This window comes from Nicotiana tabacum, chromosome 24 (genome assembly GCF_000715075.1).
Source record: "Nicotiana tabacum cultivar K326 chromosome 24, ASM71507v2, whole genome shotgun sequence".
Lineage (NCBI taxonomy): Eukaryota > Viridiplantae > Streptophyta > Magnoliopsida > Solanales > Solanaceae > Nicotiana > Nicotiana tabacum.
Window position 1 is genome coordinate 69,905,601 of NC_134103.1, and position 21,769 is coordinate 69,927,369.

Sequence of the window (21,769 nt, forward strand, 5' to 3'; positions counted from 1 at the left end):
AGTTATCCTTGAAGTATTATAAACTTCAAACTTTAATAGCATCATCTTTTCTAGTCTCAAAATTTTTAAATATTTCAACATCTCAAACAATCACTGAAGAATATATAGAATTTTTATTAAAAAACACAAACACAATTTCAAAAAACCTAAAAACACTAATCGTAAAAGTAAAACCTACAAAACTAATGCATTGATCAAAGTAAAGCCTATGAAACTATTTTAGCACAAATAAAAAAATACGATTCAACTAAGATTACTATCAACAAAAAAACCCAAAAATTAAATCATAAAATTAATCCTAAATTAAAACCCCATACATAGTTAATGCAATATACAAAAGCAACCATTAAAATCGTAACTGTGATTATACTTAATTTTGTTGGAGAAGAAATAGTTGCTAATCAAGCAAAATGCAATGGCGAAAATCGTTTGATTTCAGAGAATAATCAAAAACCGCGAAGGAGAGAGAGAGAGACAGAGACAAGAGACAATATGCCGTATACTTGGAGAGAAAGTAATGTTTTATTAAAGAAGGGTAAAATTATCTTTTTAAAATACTTTTAACAAAAAATCGGGTATGGATGCAAACAAAAAAAAATAAAAGAGGTATAAGTTAAAAAGTGGCGATCAAATTGGGCGCCCCATGCAAATTTTACTCAACAGCCGAATGTAAGAACAATTTTAACCTAGTATTATAATATTGTATCCTCTTGACAAAAAAAAAGATTTTTTTTTTCTTATACAATATTTAAAACTTATTTACTAAAATTATTCTAATTTTATATATTACCCGCCCTAAACAAGGATTACTTACAAATTATATACATTTCATTACTAGTGCCTTAAATTATGGGATTTAGTTACACCCTTTTTCTTTTTTCTCTCCTCTCCTATTTCCCTACTCTCTCTCTCTCTCTCTCTCTCTCTCTCTATCTATCTATCTATCTATCTATCTATCTATCTATCTATCTATCTATCTATCTATCTATCTATCTATCTATCTATCTATCTATATATATATATATATATGTACACACAATCCATTACTAGTGCCTTAAATTAGGGGATTTATACGTTCCATCAATATCATGATCGTAATCATGATTCTTTTTTTGCTGATTCATTACTTCATCTTGTTAGGAGAACAAATGGAATTTCTCATTTGCTTCAGTTTGGAATGGCGTGGTTATGAACATGCTACTCAAATTTTTCGTTAAGATTGTAAATGCTACTGCACAGAGATACTTGAAGAAATAGCAAGAAAAGGAGTTCACTGGTATGAAGAACAAATCATCTTGAGGGCAACCAAATAACCCTATTCATTTATTCAAATGTCTTCATAGATTTTTTTTTTTTGGGTAAAAATGTAAATAATACCATAACTCACAAAAAAATATATACACTTAAAGAGCACATTTCTTCCAAAGCTAAGAAGAACAGGCCTCTGACATATCAGCTAATTACAAAGTAGTCTATGTATCAAACTATGACAACCTCTAGCCTTCCTAGAATGCTCTATTATATATACACTCTCTCTTTTGATCTGTGACAGCACTACATCAGTATTTACATTAATTCCTCTAAAAGTTTTCCAGTTTTTAGCTCTCCATACATGATAGAGCACTGCTCCCCAGATTGCTGCAATTATCTCCTTTTGAAATTGATGACATTTCCTTCTCTTTATTCCTTCTAGCACCCTGTGAACTTCTCCTTTTCATATATGAATTCCTGTCCATTGTTGAATACCTTCTCACATCTCTCCTATCCAGTCACATTCTGCGAACAGATGCAATGGCGTCTTCACAACTTGGCTTGAACAAAGACAACAGGTATCATCTTCTACTGGGATATGAAGATGTCTCAATCTTGCCTTAGTCAGCAGCCTACCCTGCACAAATAACCATACGCCAAATCTGTGTTTTGGTTGGACAAGTGTTGTCCATTTTAATTCAGCTATCTTTAGTCGACCTTGTTGTCCCACCAGTGCATTGTAGCTGCTAGTTATTGAGTATTGCATATTCTCTTTCAAATTATATTTTACCTGAGTATACCATCCTTGCATGATATCTTTCAATGCATTTATCTTCTTCCAATACCAGCTGCAATCTTGGGGTGGTTTATGTGTCCAAATATTAGTATTTATTCTCATGTAAATGCTATGAACCCACTTCACCCACAGGGAATCCTTCTTCTCAGATAGTTGCCATAACAATTTACCAATTGATGCCATGTTCCAATCCCTGTAGTTTTTGACATTCAATCCCCCATATTTCTTTGGTCTACAAACTTTTTCACATGCCACTAATGAAATCTTCTTTTTCTCTACTGTACCACCCCACAAGTAGTCCCTGCATTTCATGTCAACTTCTTTGATGATGCTTTGCGAAAGAATGAAAGCAGATCCCCAGAAACTATGAAAGGAAAATAGCACTAGCAGTACTACCTGAAGTCTACCTGCATAGGACAAATGCTTAGAGTACACAGTGTTGATTCTATCTGTGATTTTGTCCACCAGTTATTGATATTACAATTTGTTCCACTTTTTATATGAGAGAGGCAGTCCAAGATACCTTATGGGAAAGGTACCTTGAGTAAATCCTGTGATATCAAGTAATTGACCCCTTATGTGATCATCTATCCCAACCATGAAAATGCTAGATTTTTCCATGTTTGCAACCAATCCAGAGACATCACTAAAATGTGTTAAGGCCTCCATAACTCTTTTGACATAGTTAGTGTTTGCTTTACAAAAGATCATTAGGTCATCAACAAAAATCAAGTGTGAGAGGTGTACTTGCTTACACATTGGGTGGAAAGCAAAATCTAGAAGAGCACACATGTACTTTAGAGTTCTAGACCAATACTCCATGACAAGGACAAACAAGAGGGGAGACATAAGATTCCCCTGTCTAAGTCCCCTTTTTCCTTCAAAATAGTCACGGCCCTCTCCATTTACTTTTATGGTAAAGGTTGGAGAAGTCACACATGTCATCACTAGATGTGTGAATCTTTCAGAAAATCCATAACCTCTTAGAACTTCCTCTAAGAACTTCCAGCTTACCATATCATAAGTTTTTCTGAGGTCAATATTCATCAAGCATCTTGGAGTAGTTTTTATTTCATAGTGCCACAGGAGGTCATGGCAAATCAAAATATTATGTATCATAGATCTACCTTGCACAAAGGCAGACTGGTTATCAGCAACAATAGAATTTATTACATCTTTTAGTCTTGTGCAAATCAACTTTGATATACCCTTGTATAGGACATTGCAGCATGATATAGGCCTGTACTGACTAGCATTTTCAGGTGCTGCAGTCTTTGGTATTAAAGCAATGTTGGTAGAATTTACCTGCTTCAGGAGTTTGCCATTATGAAAGAATTCCAGAACAACATCAATAATGTCTTTACCTACTATTTCCCAGGCTGCCTTGAAGAAACCACTCCCATATCCATCTCGACCTGGACTCTTATTTTGATCAATCTGGACAAAAACCATTTTAACATCCTTCTCAGTATATGGCTCTAGTAGTTTGAGTTGTTGTATTGTGTACAACATTGGCCCCAACTTCAATATACTTCCAAAAGCCTTAATTCTGTAATTGCTTCTCCTCCTTAGTATTTCCTTATACTAATAAAAAAAAAATACTTGCAATTATGTCAGGATCGGTCTGTCAGTTACCTGTTGCATCCTTTAATTGAGTGGTATCCTGCTTCAACTTCCTATGTTTAATTATTGAGTAGAAATAATTTGTTTTGGCATCACCTAGTTTCACCCAGGTAGCCTTACTTGTCTGTTGCAGGTGCATTTCAGCTATGTAAGAGGATTGTCTAAATTTGATGTATCTCTCTTTCTCCAATTCTTGGAAGGCCATATTCTGAGGATCATATTGGAGTAACTCTTGGGCTTGCCTGAGGTTCTCTCTATCATGCTCTGATTCAGCAATGATGCTCTTACAAGACTTAGAATTTAGCTCTTTCAACCCTCTTTTCATACTTTTCAGTCTTCTGACCACCTGCAACATTTTACAGCCTTGTATCTGCATGTTCCACCCTGCTTCTACCTTCTCTTTGAACTGAGATTGTGTAGCCCAAACATTACAGAATTAGAATGATCTCCTAAACCTTTGCTTTTCCTCCAAGAATGTGATCTTTACTGTGTTATGATCACTTATACCTTCTGGGAGAAAATTAGACTTACATAATGGCATTGTGTCTAGCTATACATTGTTGATGAAAACTCAATCAATCTTTGAGAAAATCCTCTGTCCACTACTGCGTCTATCATTCCATGTATATCTTTGTCCTACATGGGGAAGCTCAATTAATCCGCAAGTTTCCACACATTGATGGAAATCTACAACCTCTGACCATGTTATGGGGTTGCCTCCCACACGATCATCTACAGTCAGAACTGAATTAAAATCTCCTGATATTATCCAAGGTTGCTTACAGACCATGCTATATTTCTCCAATGTGCTCCATAGTTCCTTCCTTTCCTCTCTAGTGTTAAAAGCATAAACAAATGACATAATAAATTTCAACCTTGATGGTATATGTTGGACAACACAAGTGACAACCTGAGCTGTAATGTCTATTGGCCTCACAATATAGTAGTCTGGCCTCCATGTGATCCATATTCTTCCATTATAGTGGCTATCTAGATTTGTAGTATAAATCTATCCTCCAAATAGTTTTCCTGCCATAGCTTCAATCATATTACTTTTTATTTTTGTTTCTAACAATCCAATTAATCCTACCCATTCTTTATTGCAAAGGAATTTAACTTCCTTTTGCTTATTTGGGTTGTTTAGCCCTCTTACATTCCATCAAAGACAGTTAACCATTATCTTGATTGGGAATCCTTTGACCTCCCATATTTATGCTACTTCCTCATGTTAAGTACTTATCATCATTCTGCTCGGTTGCAAGGTTATTACCTCCATTGCTAGGGCCCTCCTTGTTAAGCACTTGGAATGTGTTAGGACTAACCACCTTCTGTTGGAGATGGTTCCTCACCTGCTGTTGCTGCTTGAATTGGTTGCGACCATTCCTCTGAGGAGTAACTCAAACATCTTTATTGCCCACCTCCTTTGTATTGACCAATGTCCCTTCCTTTGTATTTGTCACTGACCCTATCCTTACCCCTTGAGTTTGTTGGCTGGTAGTTTTTTGAATCTCTATAGGATTTTGTTGCTCAACAGTAGAAGTTTGCCCATTCTTCTCGTGTACTACTGGTTTCTAGCCTTTCTTCTTCCTGCAATTTGCCTCATCATGCCCATACTTGTCATAATATTTGCAAAGAGTGGGCTTCCATTCATACATCACTTTTTGTTCTACCACACTTCCTCCTTTATTTCTGAAGACAACCATTTCTGGCAGGTTAGCATTCATTTCAACTTCAACTAAAAGTCTAGCAAAGTTTAACCCAGACCTTTTTCAGTATTTTGATCAACCATTAGCGGTTTACCTACTAAACTTCCAATTTTACTCAATCCTTTTGGGCTCCAATATTTGAAGTCCAGACCTGGGAGCTTAATCCAAATTGGTACTGTATAAAGCTCATCCCTAGTAAATTCCATATCTGGATTCCAAGCCTTAACAATAAAAGACTTGTTATCAAAATGATAGATACCTCCCTAAATTACATCATTTTTCCAAATCTCAGAGTCAAATCGAACTAGAACAATCCCATTTTTTAGCATGGCCATTTTGTTAATTTCATGCTTTGCCCACAGCCTTTGGATGTATCCCTGTATCACGGTAAAGGGAGGGTGCGCACCTAGCACATAGCACACCACTGCATTTTTCCAATAATCGATTTCAGAGCTAATGTCTTCTAATTCAATGTCGATAATGGGTGAGTTACCACATAGAGAATGAGTAACATACTCCAATTTGAATCCAGCATCTGTTACATTTGAGATGTCAAAATTGTCCCAAATGGATGGCTTCTTCACTGGTTCAGACCTCTCTTCCTCTTCCACTAAATCCGCCCATGATTTATGCCCACTACTCGTTGGAGAGTGGTTTCCAGCACTCGTTGAAACTTGTACAACTGAATTACACTGCTTCAATGCTTGCGCTTGAGAAATTTGCTGGGTCACCTTTTGTTGACATGTTACTATTTCATTGATTTCAGATCCTATTTGAATCTCCTCCCGGATATCTATAGCTTGTTTATTTTTTTTCCCTCGAAGGGCATTTCCTTGCGATAACATTGCCTGAGTTTGGAGTGCCTTCTGCGAAGGCATGCATGCCCTCTTTCCGATGGCCGGCGCAGATTAGCAGGCATGCGCCGAGAGAGAAAGCATGCGCTTATTCACTTAGATTTTCTTTTCTTTCCAGCTTTTTTGTCAAGATTGTAAATGTTATTGTACAGTGATAAATTTGTATGGTGCAGCAACATACAAATTAAAAATAAAATTTCGGACAAATTTGATACAAATTTGATACATCTACAATAATATATAAAATAAAAATAAATTTTATACAACTAATTATATATTATACAATTTATCTATAATTTACATATATTATTTTTACACAGTTAAATATATCTACAACATCATACAACTTAAATATAATTTTCATACAAAATTTATACAATATGTCTTTTGTATGTATTTTGTATATGATCTGTATATATTTTGTATGTGGTGTGTTCTTCTTCCTCTCTAAAATTTCAATCAAAATTTTCTCTCTTTATACAATTTTAATACATATCAACAACTTTATATAAAAAGATAGTATTTATAACTTAAATACAAATTTCTTACAACGATTCATACATTATATAACTATTTTTTAACTTTCATACAATATTCAAATAAAATAAATATATAACTACAACATAATACAACTTAAATACAATTTACATATAACTTTAATACAATTTCGTAAGTATATTGTATCTCAAGTGTTATTCTTCTTCTTCTTCTTCTTCTTCTTCTTCTTCTTCTTCTTCATCTTGGATTTTCAATCTGAAATTGGGCTAAAATGAAGTCTAATCTTCACAGAATACCCTCAAAATTGAGATATAAACTCCAAAAAATATTCTCAATTGTTTGCAACAACACTCAATCCAAACTAATAATAGTTTTTGAAAACCCAAATTCGAATTCAAAGCTTCGAACCTTTTTAATAGTTGTCAATGGTGGAGAATCAATCGTTTTCAAAATTTATTGGTTGACAATTTTAATTCGAACATCAATTGTGCAACATGAAAGAGAATTGTTAAGTTAAAACGATTGAAATTCCATTGATGACTTCCATTAAAACTCTATATAACAAGAAAGCATAAAAAACGGAGAACATCAGAGGAAGAAAAATTGGGGAAAAAATAGAGAAAGAGAGTAGAGAGACGAAGAGAGAGAGACGGAGAGAGAGGAGGACAAGTATAAAGGGATAAGAAAATAACTGATATTCCTTATTCAATTCCTAATATAAAGGAATATTCATTTAAAACTTATTTGTATATAATTGGTAAATTGTATATGACCATGTAATTCAGTTAAAACTTGATTAGGGAGGGTAATAAAATTTCATATGTAATATAGAGAGGTAAAAATCATATGTTAAACTACATTATTGGTATAAAATCTTTTTGCAATGTTAGCGTTCATAATTTTAATTCATTTTACAGTATTATTTTTAAAATTTGGTATATTTCAATTGGAAAGAGTAAATAAAGTTGATGAGGAAAAAATAAAAAAATACGTACTCCGTGCATTTCAATCTTTCCGTTTTTACGTGAATTTATTACAACATCCAAAAACAACTGTGGAGTTGATAATACGCCATTTTAGCAAAAAAAAACAAAAGCTGTCTGCTTTTTCTCACTAACTAAGAACAGTTGCTTTGCAGTAAGTGGACTTTACTCTTCCAACTTTCTACTTCCATCCTAACCCTAACCCAAGAAAAAAACACACACACATTACTACTCTTTAAAGGAATTTTCTCTCTTTATTTTCTCGAAGAACAGGAAAAAAGAAAAAAAGCCATGGATTCTTTGTGTAGAAATGGAGATTAGGAAAAGGGGCATCCACATTGCTATTATTATTCCCAATGGGGAAGGGAGAAGAAGAGCAATCAGCAGGTACTCCATTGGATGCACAGAGTACACACCAAAATGCAGAGGATAGGTGCAGGGGATGCAGTAGGTTAAAGGGGCTGTTGAGTTTTAAATGTGTATTTGTATTGCTGCTTGGTATGGGAGTTTTGCTTTCTGCTATTTTCTTATTACCATTTTTCAAGAATGGAGATCTGGGGTATCTGGATCTTGACAACAAATATAAAGGTACAATCTTTTTCGCTTACTTATCAAAAAAAGTTTAAAGGTATCATTTTTCTGTTTAATATGTTGGGTTAGATTGGTGATTATGAGTTTATAATCTGGTTTGTACCTTGTTTGAAATCTGAATTACCATTTTATGAAGGGTTAGCATAAGCTACTGGTTTAATTCAGGAAATATTTTTGTTTTTGTTTCTTAAATAGACTGATATGTTTGACTTTTGCGGTTCTTTTAGTTTACTTAAATGAAGTGAATTTTCAATTAGTGAGATGGAATTAAGAGGTAAATTATTTGCTGCTAACTTGATATGCAGTTCAGATGGGGATAGCATTTTGGTCCTTATATCGACATATTGACTGCAGCATCAGAATAGATACCTATTGTGTCTCAGTTAGAACAGAATGTACCGTTTAATTGGAACCGGAAAAATAAATTATGGATGTGTATCTGTTCTGAGGAATTTGGTGTTCTCAAGCTTTATCAGGTGAAGATTATGTAAGGATGAATTGACTTTTAACTGCTTCAAAGTCCGCATCGAACTCATGGTGGTTGAGAAAAGAAATCTTAGTGTTTGTCTTGTCTTGTTCTTCCTTAAATTGATGCTTTGTTTGCTTCCTTAGCTTGTTTACCTTTATTTGAGCTAAACAATCCAACTGAACCTTAAGAGGTGTCCCTTCTCATTTGTGTTCTGGAAATCGAGCTAGAAGAGGACAAGTCTTAATTGAAGTTTGGCCTAGTTGGTTAAAGTTTTTGTTTTTTTTTAAATAATGTTTTTATATGTCCTTGTCACTGGAGAAGCTTTTGGTCTATTCATAATTTTGTTTTGATAAGATGGTCTATTGATAATTTTGTACTAGTACACTTGGAGCTCTAAATCGTGATTATCTCTTAGTAGCATCCTAATGCCTCACATCTCCTTTCCATTTGATTTTGTCTAATTGATGTTATCTTCACAATTTTAATTTGATCTCCAGTAATTATCTTCACTTCTTGAGTCAATGTCTGGATTGCCTATTCACCCATTGGACATTTTCTTTTGATCAGGTAAAGGTAATTTTATTGATATCCAGCAACAAGTGTATGCTGGGGAACATAGACATTTAGCCATTGAACAATTAAATTATCAAACAGGTAACAAAATAAAAATGGAACTTCATCTGCTTGTAGCATTAAGATATAAGAACCTGGTTTTATTGCTTTAAGACTTTTGGTTAGTTTCTCTTGTAAAATGTCTTAGTTATCTAAATATCCCACTTATATATGATAACAAATACCTATTTCATAGATGATTGAAATTGATCTTTTGCTCATTGCATATATTTCCAGTTTTTCACATCGATGTGCTCGTGTCTGCGTTTTCCAGGTCATGATATAGTTGCCAGTTTCATGCTTGAGAAGCCAGTTCCCTTTGTGAAGGATCACATTGTGCAACTTGCAGATGATATTTTTGATGAAATAAGTGTTTCCAATACTAAAGTACGACCAATAATCCATCTCTAGTTTATCTCTATCATTCTTCCTTTCCTTAGCTTGATGTTTTTGCCATTTCTTCCATCTCAAAAACTGATTTGCTGCTTCTAACAGGTGGAGATAATATCATTGGAAAATATAGCTGGATCGAACATAACGGAGGTTGTCTTTGCAGTTGATTCTGCAGTGAAAAATATAAGGGTCTCTCTAACTGCTCTGAGTTTAGTCAGGTCAGAATTTGAAACTGTGATTACTGGCCAATCAGCCCTGCACTTGACAGCATCTTTGTTTGGCGATCCTTTTTCCTTTGATGTGCTGAAATTCAGAGGTGGGATTACTGTGAGCCCTAAACAGAGCGGATTCCTCATGCAGCAAGTCCAGATTCTTTTCAACTTCACCTTGAACTTCTCAATTGATGAAATTCAAGATAATTTTCATGAACTAACAAGCCAGCTCAAATCAGGGTTACATCTTTCATCATATGAGGTCTGTGATTATGATTGCTGTTAGCTGCATTGACATATATATCTTCTCTTTCCTCTGATATTATTCTTCATGCCGTTGATGATGTTTTTGTTATCAAGCAAGTTCTTCGCGACCTCTGGTCCTGTTTCCAACTCTACTTTCCTCTGGCTTATTTTTCTTTCTTTACATAGTTAGCCTTTGTATTTCTTATCTTGTATGACTGATTGATCGTAGAAAGACATCTGCCTTTTTTCTTAATCTAACATTTTCTAATTGTTATATGTGTATAATCTCCTAATTCATGCCGACAGTTATTTGAAAGGCAAATAATTATATCAAAGTAAAATGGTATATAGAGGGTGCACTATAGATAGTATAAATTATGAAACCCCTCTATCTGTACGTTTTCATATTTCTGCTTCAAGTTTAATGTTTTTCCATGACTATACCTGATCATAAAGGTTGTTCTAGGATGTATATATCTGATAGTGCTGTCCCTCGGTAACCATTCACTTGATCTTGTTTGAAAAATAGTAGTCCTTGCAAAACTATCTAACTTACGTGGAAAGGAGTATCATTGTTTACCATTTCTTCTAAAAAGGTCTACATGACTAAGATCGTGAGGGGCATTGGTTATGTTTGCGTTAGAAATTTGATACTGATTCAGTGAATCTCATGAGCACAGAAAATAGTTGTCGCAAAAATATAGTTCTAGTTATAACCATCAATATGGCACAGTAAATCCATATATATGCAGTTGTTTTTTCCAAAAGGCAAAAGGTTTCCAATGTCTCAATTTTGCAATCTACTGCTCCCCAATAAAGAATTTATCTTCATATTTACATGCACTAAAGGCAATATCCCCTTGATCACAGAAGAGGATTTCTTGGTTTAGTTATGCCCGGTTGGCTGCTTGCATATTTTCATTATTACATGTTTATTACATGAAAAGCTTTCATCTTTGGTCGTTTATTACTTAAAGAGCACTCATCTTTCGTGTTAGCATGCTGATTTCTCTTTCTTTTTCCTCGTTACAATGCAGAACTTGTACATCAGCTTGACAAATACAAGAGGTTCAACGGTAGATCCTCCCACTATTGTTCAGTGTAAAGTCCTTTTATCAGTTGGGATAAATTCCACCAGGTCAAGGTTGAAGCAGTTGTCTCAGACCATTGGTTCTCATTCGGACAACCTTGGCCTCAATAACACCGTATTTGGAAGGGTTAAACAAGTTAGCCTGTCCTCTTTTCTACCGCATTCTCGAGGTGGTGATAGTGGTAGCCCGTCACCTTCTCCAGCTCCTCTACCCCATCACCATTACCACCATCACCACCACCACAATCGAGATTCAAATCTCGCTCCTGCAATATCACCTGCTCCAAAAGTTGAGAGAGGTGGATCTATTAGCAGGAAAATTTCACCTATATACGCCCCAGTACCAGCATCTGTAACAATACTTGCACCTGCCCCTACACCTGCAAAGCACAAGAGTCATGAGGCCCAACCTCCTTGTCATTTTGGGAGATATCCAAGAAAGGCGAAGAGTCGCTCGCATATGGTTCCTTCTCGAGCACCAATCCGTGCACCTCATATTATTCCCTCGCCGCACCAGCAAATACATGCTCCAGATCCTATTCCACACGGACTTACTGCTTCAAGTCCGTTGCCCAATGTAGTATATGCTCATATTCAGCCTCCACCAAGGAGTAATTCTGTTGCAGAGCCTCCTGACATATTTACTTCCGCTTCACCCCTGCCATCTTCATGTGAGTACTTTCTTGAGAACCTAATCTACTTTTCAAACAGGGAATCCGATAAACTTGCATTTCAGTTCATCTCTTCTTCCAGTCCTGGAAGAGAATGAGTTTCTTGAGCAAGTGAATTTCCTCTACTCTGATTATAGATTGTTTATTCAAATTGATTTTTGAAGATATTAGCTCTAATCAGCTGGTGCTTTTTTCCAAAAGCAGAATCATGCTTGTGTATTCCTCACCGTATTTGTAGTAAATTTCTTTTCTTGATGCTAAAATTGATGCAACGATATATACATCTGCAGCTTCTGAAGGGATTCATTCTTCAAAATTCTGGACTCTCCTGCTGTTTTTACTCGTACTACATCCATAGCAGCCGGAGGAGGACAATTATTTTTTGTCACAACAAAATTTGCCTCTAAAAACGAGTTCCACGTCATTCCATCTGGGCAACGAAACAAACATTAGGAGTTTGCAGAGAGAGCAATACCAAAAGGGCATCCTTCATGCTTGGATGAACATATGTTCTTATATTCTTGTAAATATATCTATGAAGATTCAGTGCGAAGATGCATTTTCAGGTCAAAGTCATAGCGATGACAGGCCTATGATTACGCATTGCCACTGTTATGTATCATCCCTCTTGCATAAACATAAGGAGGGAAAAGCACAACCAACAAATGTACAACAATCCTTTTTGCTCCTATTATCTTCTAACCATCATCTATGATCCTTAGTACTGATTCTAGTGAATGACAGTTTGTTCTTCCTATGTCATTTGCAGACTCTACTTCTTGGTTGTACTTTTGAAAAATATGGTCTTTCAGGTATCATGGTTTGATGGTTCACCACAAAGATATGTTTATCACTTTATTTATATGCATCAATGGTATTGGGTGATAGATCCAACTTACAACAACAAATCCAGTGTAATCCCACAAGTGGGGTCTGGGGAGAGTAGTGTGTAAGCAGATCTTACCCCTACCTCCAAAAAGGCAAAAAGGTTATTTCCGGAAGACCCTCGTCTTAGGATCGGTAAAAGAAACGGCAACAACAAGCATACCAATTAGAAAACCGAAGCAAAAATACAAAACTAAATATACTAGGTACTGCAATCAGAAAGCCGACACGAAAGCAATAACAAGTAATCGCAGAAGTCAAGGGATACGAGAATACACAAACAACAACGATAGATCCAACCTCCGAATCATAAAATATACTGTGACTTAATTCTGCACTTACGTATTAGATTCATAAACATAGTTGAATCCATATAACATAGCCAAAAATACTTGCTTGTATTTGGCATAAAATTTATTTGAAACTTTCCATCATTCAATACAACTTACAGTATCAAAAACATAATAGTAAACATAGAATTCCTTAGTGTTTCTTTTTGTTCTAGTCTTTATATTTTAAACAAATGAATACAACCAACAATCATGCCTCACTCCCAAACTATTCGGAGGCAGCATATTTTGAGCAATAAAAATTTAAAAAGAGAACAACTCCTTGCAGAGGAGTAGAAAAAACAAGAAGACTAATCTTAAAAAAAGGGTATGGAAAGGATGGCAAATTTGCACATCTCTTTGCCATTCATGCTAAGATCTAACTACATTCTATCTTGAACTTAGGCTGGTAATTTACACTTTGTTGAAATTACACAGGTGGTTCTCTTCTCATAAACCAGAATTCTCTTCAGAATTCACAAGAAGATCCCAATCTTTGCTTAGACAAACACATGCAGTTTTTGCCCTCAAAAGCCTCAGGCAAAAGCTTCTCAAAAACCTCTAAGAATAAGCTCCATTGTTCACTACTCATTTCACCAAAAGAAATTCCTTCACCATTATCATTCTTGTAATTTTTCGTACCAAAGCTCATGCTCCTCAACAGGACACCAGCTTTATGATCTTCCTCATCGTCGTTATCATCTTCCTTAGCACCATCATCCTCTATTAAGGTATCTGAATTGTGAGAAGTGTTGTTTTGGAAATCACATTCTTCTTCATAACCAAACATTGATGAATTAACCAATCTACCCATAGACCTAACAGACGAAAACCTTGGAATTTTCGGTGGCTTAACTTTTAAAGGGGATCCTTGCAAGATTTCATCATCAGTTTCCTCATCTTCTTGATTTGAGTTATCACCATCTTCGTCATCAAATTGAAAAACTCCATCATTCTTGTCTTTCTCTTCGCCGATACTTTGATTATCCTCTTTTATTTTACTCTCCATGTTAACCTTGGCACTAAAACATATCTTCTCCAATGCGCTCCATTCTTCCTGTCCTCCATAACATTTCCGAGTCATCATTTCTCCGATTTGAGCTAGACAAAGCCCCGAAGTAGCAGCTTGTTTCAAGAGAATGGTGCACACCACGAGAACCCGAATGGATGATTCCTTAATAGAAGGAAGTTCACTTCTTAGTAAATCTGCATCCTTAAAAGGATCAAGACCACATATATACTCCATTTCAGATTCCGAAAATGGTATAGAGGCTTGAGGCCAATGCAGCCACTCAAAGTATGGATCATCAAGTGATTCTGGCAAGCAAAGTCCATGATCTATGGGTACCAGTTCAGCAGAACCAACTGCATAGCTTTCTTTCCCTTGCTTCACCAGAATATTTCCAGCATGTCTGTCAAGATTGAGAAGTCGTATATCCAAAATCCCTATACGATGAATTGAAGCAACTGAAAAGCCTGAAGCACCCAAGTCTCCTGCATCACAATCATGTTCCGTGAACCGTTGAAGTGAGGCAATTTTATAAGTCGAACCAGAAACAGATTGCGAATCGTTTACATTGAATGTAACATGAGAAATCTTGACTAATGTTGTAGGAGGAACACCAGCAAATCCATCATGGTCAAGAAGATAGGCAGCCGATTCACGAACACCAGTTTCACCTATCTTGATGGAGCGTTTCATGCCCGGTTGGCCTAGCATCCGACCTGCAAATCCTTTTGGATTATTCAAAGCTAGAGGTTCCTCATCAGCAGGTTTTGCCACTGCTATTGCATTACCATTTGTCGCCCGAAAAAGGTAAGCACCACCTAGACCACTTGATAGTAACTCAGGTTTGATTCCAGAAGCCATAGCTATGGCAACCTCAACAACTAAAGCATGCACTTTAGGAGCTCGTCGGCCACCAATGATTTCAATTCTTGGATTATTATCAATATCTTCTTCTGATCTCGTGGAAAGGGATAAGCACGGTGTGGATACGCTTTTGTGGATGTTGGGTAACTCAAAGGCAACATGATGTATGGAATGTGTAAGGTTTGTTTGGCTTGATTCAAGAATGTTGTAATCGAGCTGAGAGAACGATGGAAGCTTACATCTTGGAGGTCGAACAAATTGCTTGAACCCGTGATTTTGGGGATTGATAGCTACAGCCATCTTGGAGAATCTCATTCAAGTAAACACAACAATAGAAGTGCATGCTAAGGGAGATTCTTTAATATGAATCCTAGAGAGTTAGTCTTCCTTGGTGAGAACATCCTTCACATTGTCTGAAAATTCAAAATGGTGAACAAAATCACTATGCATTTACACCTTGCAAGAAAAGTAAAGAAATGCATCAACAACTACAACAACAAACCTAGTATAGTCTCACAAGTGGGGTCTGGGGAGGGTAGATAATACGCAGACCTTACCCAAAAATGAGAAAAGAGCAGTAGCAACAAGCAATAACGAGAAAAAAATAAAAGAAAACAACGCAAAAGGAACAACACGAAGATAGAAATCTACAATATTAGAATATAAGACTGCCACTAATAACACTGGAAATGTCCGGAAACCCGCACAACTACCTATTAACCTACAACCTTAATCCTCGACCTCCACACCTTCCTATTAAGGGTCATGTACTCGTTCAGTTGATGCATCGTATAAAGCAAATCCAGAAACAATTACAATAGAAATCCCACTATACTTGACCCCAACCTTAAAAAAGGCTTGCCTATACCAAACAAATGCAACATTTTCAGGTTTCTTCATCTCAAAAAAACTTTCTTTCTGAAATTGACCAAGAGGTAATCTCACAATACTTAACTATTGAATTCTTGAAAGCAAATGATAAAGAATGATTTGAAAAATATAAAGACTTACCTAAAAATCGCGTAAAGGAGGCTGCAAAAGTCAAATAACCACATTGCTATATATGAACCCTTTGAAATTTCCCATGAATTTTATACTGGGAATGAACAAAATATACATACAAATAATAGGACATGGTCGAGAAATTGAAATTTACAGAATTTGACATACCATCATGTTGGTTCCCTCGCTCCTCCGCTTAATAGTCGCCACAATTGACTACAAAAAATTATTAGAAGAATGTTACCATCAACTTTGATCAAAATCCCTTAAATTTAACCATTTTCCTCATCCTATTTGCTCTTTCTATCCCAACAAGAATCACAGGTTTGATGCTTGAGGGTCTATGTATCTAATTTTTGGTGCGAATTCCACATCAATTTCCCAAAAATTTTGGGATAAAATTTACATGTTTAGAAACTACGAAAAAATCATACTCAATGAAAATGTAGTAATCTTTTTCCCTCTTATATATGAATCATACACCACTACAAAACTCCCATCTATTCCACCCCCACTACTAGATCTTGGTCGGTATACATTACCGACCATGCTTATACCGGCGGAACAATATCGGTTTTCGGTCGGTTTTACTAATATACCGACCGATCTAGATTTCCGCCAATTTCTAGTAGTGCCCTTGCATTAAACATGCATCTGTGAAAATGATAATTTCGTATTAAACATGTTATACGAAAATGATACCAACAAATCTCAATCTTTGCATAAAAATCAAGAAGATTTACAATCTAAACAGATTTCTAACAGATTCTGAAGAAAAAAAAACAAAAACTTATAATTCCCTTAAATGTGAAATGAATAATGAAAATATTACCCTGAATACTGGTGAGGCATTCAGGGAGACGAACAGCAACGGCTGAGCGTGAGGTAGACAGAGAGAAAATAAAAATTCCTTTCACTTAAAAATTCTTGAGAGACAAAAGGCCCCCCTTCTTCTCTGTCTTTTTTTTTTTTTTTTGCTTTTTTTTTTGTTTGTTTTTTTCAATGCATGTCCCCAGTCTCTGGGAGTTATCTTTCTTTTAGCAAAAGAATTCTCTCTCTCTTTTGAAAAACTGTTACAATGACTTCCTCTCATTCCCGCCTTTCTCGCTAACCATTTATGTGAAGGAAATTATTTTATCCCAACTCAGTGTATGGACCAAATCAGTTTTAATTCGTACGTGATAAATTGAAGTAAAAATACTTATTATTAAATAGTTAAGTAGTGATAGTATTTACAAGAACACAGATTATGCACTTATTAATACATTAGTATCATTTTTTCATTGTGTGAATCTACCTCCATCTTAGCATAATTGTAAAGTTATAGGAGTTTGTCGATTTCAAAATAGAGTTATTTATAGTATTTGTTTAGTGAAAATAAAAAGTCTCTGAAAAAGCTCGAAACAATGTTGTTTCTTGAGTTTCCAATTACTTTACTTTTGAATGGAGTATAATATATAGTGATGAATGGTCTTACTATTCGAGTTATGCATAAAGCATTTGATGATAATAACATCTATAGCATCAAAGAGAAAGTCCGTATATAGTTAAATAAGGTTGGAGGACCACGTAAATATTTTTACTGACGATATTTTGACGACCTCTTTAGTCGCCACTAAAGGTAGTGCTACAGGACGCCTCTCTAATTAGCGACGCATCAATCAGTGACGAGATTCGGCGGCGACTCCTTTAGTCGCCACTAACAGTAATACTATATGTCGCTTTTCAGTTTGTGCTGAGTATAGTTGCCATAAGATCTGTCAAGGTCATGAGCTCTGAGTGAGCTCCACTCCTCCTTCAATGGAGGATTTAGAATGTTCTAGAATACGTATTTCGAAGAGAGAGAGAAATGAACAGTAAGGAGTCTCTGATTTGGAAAATAAAACTCAAAAATATCTATTATTGAGTATTGTCCTCTTTATACACATAAGCAACAAAGAATACAACTAAACTGACAGCTGGAATACAGCTGGAATATAACTATGCTGACTCATCAATGTATAAATATAGAATAATCTCAATACCTCCTCAAGTTGGAGGTGAGGTAATCATAGCCAACTTGCCAAGAACAAGAGGAATGCTTCACCCCAGTGAGTGCTTTAGTGAGAACATCTGCCAGTTGTTCTGTAGTGCCAATGTGATGCAAGGAAATGAGGCCCTCTTGAAGTTTGGTGCGCACAAAATGACAATCTACTTCAATGTGTTTTGTTCGTTCATAGAACACGGGATTCCTTGCAATGTGTAGAGCAGACTGGCTATCACAATGTACATGTATGGGCAAGGAGACAGGAACAGTGAGCTCTTCAAACAACCTGTGCAGCCATACCAGCTCACCCACCACCTTCCTAGGTGCTCTATACTCTGCTTCTGTTGAGGACAAGGAAATAGTTTCCTGTTTCTTGGACTTCTAGCTCACAAGACTGCCTCCTAGAAGGATAATGTAACCAGGCACAGACCTCCTAGAATCAGGGCAGGCTGCCCAGTCAGAATCACAATAAGCAGTGATGGAAAGATCAGATGCATGCTGAAGTACAAGCCCAATGTGGGATCTTTCTTGAGGTACATCAACATGTGATAAGTTTCATGTAGATGAGGTTCCCTGGGGTCTTGCATAAACTGACTCAAATGTTGAACCCCATAGGCTATATCCAATCTAGTGTTTGTAAGGAAATTTAGCTTCCCAACCAATCTTCTGTAGAAAGTAGGATCAGATAAAGGAGTGCCCTCTTTAGCCTTCAGTTTCACTATAGGATCAAGATGAGAGGTCAGGCTGGTTGAGTGCAGGAAATCATACTCTTTCAGAAGGTCCAGAATAAATTTTCTCTGTGAGATAATAATATCATCTTCCTTATAAAGGACCTCTAGTCCCAGAAAATAATACAGTTGTCCCAAATCCTTTATTTTGAATCTATCATGTAGGAAAGCTTTGAGTTGACTAATTTCTTCTAAATCAGTCCCTGTGAGGAGAACATCATCAACATAAACTGCTACAAAAACAGTTGAAGAACCCTGTTTCTTAAAGAACAAGGAGTAATCATGCATGGAATGTGTGTATCCTCTTATATACAAAGCCTCAGTCAATTTATCATACCACTGTCTACTGGCTTATTTTATCCCATAGAGGGACTTGTTCAGCTTGCAGACCAAGTTTGGAGACTCTAGTTCAAGCCCTGGTGGAGCTTTCATGTAGACTTCCTCATGCAGATCTCTATGAAGAAAAGCATTATTTATATCTAATTGGTAAATCTGCCATCTCTTCTTAGCTGCAATGGAAATTAGGGATCTGACAGTGGTCATCTTGACAACAGGAGAAAAAGTCTCAGTGTAATCTATTCCAGCTTGTTGTGTGTACCCCTTCACAACTAGTCTGACTTTGTACCTTTCTATACTACCATCTACTTTGAGTTTTACCTTGTACACCCACCTACAACCAATGGCCTGCTTACCATTTGGCAAAGGGACTAAGTCCCAAGTACTGTTGGCATATAAGGCTTCAAACTCTTGAGTCATGGCATTCTGCCAAGTAAGATACATGGCTGCCTCTTCATATGAAATTGGCTCTCTATCATGACAAATATTTTTTACAACATGCTGACTGTTAGGGTGCAAGTCATCAGTAGTAATATGGTTATTTTGTGAAAATAAAGCATTGAGGGAAAGAATGGAATTACATTTCAAATTGGGTAGATTACATACATAATCATTCAAGTGAGACGAGAGTCTTGATTCCCTACTAGATCTTCTTTGGGCTAAAGGTTCTATGGAAGAAGGGTGAGACTGAGTGGTTGAAGGTGATGTGGGAAGATGGAAGTGTTCAGTGTGAGTTTGTAATTCAGAGGAAGGATAGGTACTAGAAGGAGAAATGGGTGACATATCAGGTAGAGGAGTTTTGGTGCTGGAGGAAGAAATGGTGGACTAATTTATGTCCCCTTGATCAGTGGTAGAAGATGTAGGAGAAATAATGGTACAATCAGGTAGGTGATCTGTAGAAGAAGATGTAGGAAAATATGAGGGTAGATTTTATACATTTGAAGTGAAAGTGAAAAGGAAAATAGTTTCATGAAACAAGACATCCTTGGAGACAGAGATTTTCTTAGTGGCCAGACTTAGTACTTTGTAACCTTTTATCTCAAATGGGTAACCTACAAATACATGTGGAGTGTCCCTTGGTTCAAACTTGTCCCTAAAGGGTTTGGGCACAGTAGGATAACACAAGCAACCAAAGCTTCTCAAGTGGGAGTAAGTTGGTTTCTTGTCATACAAGAGTTCAAAAGGACATTTATTCTTTAGAGGAACTGTTGGTAGTCTATTGATTAAAAATGTTGTTGTAAGGACACACTTTCCTCAATATTTTAGTGGTAATTTGGACTGAAAAAGAAGTGCCCTGGCAACTTCAAGAAGGTATTTGTGTTTCCTTTCCACCACCCCATTTTGTTGGGGTGTGTAAGGACATATTTTCTGATGAATTATTCCTTTTGATTGAAAGAAGGAAGAAGCTTCATTGCTAGTGAATTCTAGGCCATTATCTGTCCTTACACACTGAACATTGGTTTTGAATTGGTTCTCTACCATGTTCACAAAAGTTTTTATAATTTGAAGAGCATTGCTTTTACAGCTTAGAAGATGTGTCCAAGTTGACCTGCTGTAGTCATCCACTAAGGTGAGGAAATACTTGAAATTATTGTGTGTTGCTACATGATAGGGGCCCCACAGGTCAATATGAAGGAGTTCAAAGATTTTTGTAGTACTGGTTGTTTTCTGAGGGAAATGGAGTCTAGAGTGCCATGGGACAGATAGAACAAATAAATGGTTGTTTAGGAGAGAAGGATGCATGTATAGTAGGAATGCCTCTCATTTTATTGAAGGGTACATGACCAAGTCTATAATGCCACAGTAGATCCACACTATCTCTGAGAGAGGTAGAGGAAAGTAGAGTTGAATCATTGTCTTTATTATTGCGAATGAAAATTATTTATAGTAGGGTGGTGGGATTGGGATAGACAGCGTACTGCATTCATATCAATAGCATGACTGGACAAGCAAGGAAGTGCACACTTAGAAACAGAAACGAGGCTACCTTTCTTGAGACATTGAGAACATAGAAAGTAAAGTCCATCATACATCTTACCAATCTCCAGAGGCCTCTTCAGTGAAGGGGTCTGCAGTAGACAGGAAGTGTCAGAAAAAGAAACAACACATTTAAGATGCACTGCTAATGAACTAATGGAGACTAGATTAAACTTGAAGGATCGTATAAATAGGACTTTATGTAATATGATTTTAGGGGCTAAATGTACATCTCCTATTTGGGTTACTTTAACTTTGTAACCATTTGGCAATTTAACAAGCAAGGGATATGGTAGATTTATAATATTTTGTAGGTGAGTTTTATCAAAGATCATATGGTGTGAAGCTCATTAATCTAATGTCCACAAGTCAGCTTTTGCATTGAAATAGTTGCATGATGGATTATCAAAATCAATAGAAGAAGTGCAAGCAATCATACCTGCAAAATTCACATAAGCTCCACCAGAAATACTTGAAGTGCCTTCTCCTCCACTTCCAACTTGAAAATGCTGCAGTAAACTGAGAATTTGTCCATATTCTTCTTTTGAAAGGCTCATGTTCTGATTGTCTCCCTGATGTTCTGGTTCAATTGTTTTAATTGATAACATATCTGATGAC

General features: G+C 36.2%; 2 protein-coding genes across 3 annotated transcripts; one reads left to right on the forward strand and one right to left on the reverse strand.

Annotated features, from left to right (window-relative positions):
* The first annotated feature begins 7,826 nt into the window (after positions 1–7,826).
* LOC107802853 (uncharacterized) lies at positions 7,827–12,835 on the forward strand. Of its 2 annotated transcripts, XM_016626428.2 has the most exons (6): positions 7,827–8,299; positions 9,339–9,425; positions 9,658–9,770; positions 9,879–10,250; positions 11,272–11,995; positions 12,286–12,835. In XM_016626428.2, the coding sequence occupies exons 1-6, from the start codon at positions 8,068–8,070 to the stop codon at positions 12,351–12,353; spliced, it is 1,596 nt and encodes a 531-aa protein (XP_016481914.1). In that variant the 5' UTR covers positions 7,827–8,067; the 3' UTR covers positions 12,354–12,835. The 2 variants fall into 2 exon arrangements, with proteins under 2 accessions (XP_016481914.1, XP_016481916.1); XM_016626430.2 differs by lacking the exon at positions 9,339–9,425 and having other exon boundaries at positions 7,844–8,299.
* A 417-nt stretch (positions 12,836–13,252) lies between these two features.
* Positions 13,253–17,102, reverse strand: LOC107802850 (phosphatidylinositol 4-kinase gamma 8-like). The gene is made up of 3 exons (XM_016626426.2): positions 16,917–17,102; positions 16,253–16,300; positions 13,253–15,495 (listed from the first exon to the last, which is right to left on the reverse strand). The coding sequence occupies exon 3, from the start codon at positions 15,395–15,397 to the stop codon at positions 13,679–13,681; it is 1,719 nt and encodes a 572-aa protein (XP_016481912.1). The 5' UTR covers positions 15,398–15,495; positions 16,253–16,300; positions 16,917–17,102; the 3' UTR covers positions 13,253–13,678.
* Positions 17,103–21,769: the final 4,667 nt, after the last annotated feature.

Excerpts from the sequence above, each read along its gene's own strand:
- LOC107802853 (XM_016626428.2), top strand. The coding sequence starts at position 8,068 with ATGGGGAAGGGAGAAGAAGAGCAATCAGCAGGTACTCCATTGGATGCA. Across the intron at positions 9,426-9,657 it reads ACAATTAAATTATCAAACAG|GTCATGATATAGTTGCCAGT; the intron begins GTAACAAAATAA and ends TGCGTTTTCCAG. Across the intron at positions 9,771-9,878 it reads TAAGTGTTTCCAATACTAAA|GTGGAGATAATATCATTGGA; the intron begins GTACGACCAATA and ends TGCTTCTAACAG.
- LOC107802850 (XM_016626426.2), bottom strand. The coding sequence starts at position 15,397 with ATGAGATTCTCCAAGATGGCTGTAGCTATCAATCCCCAAAATCACGGG.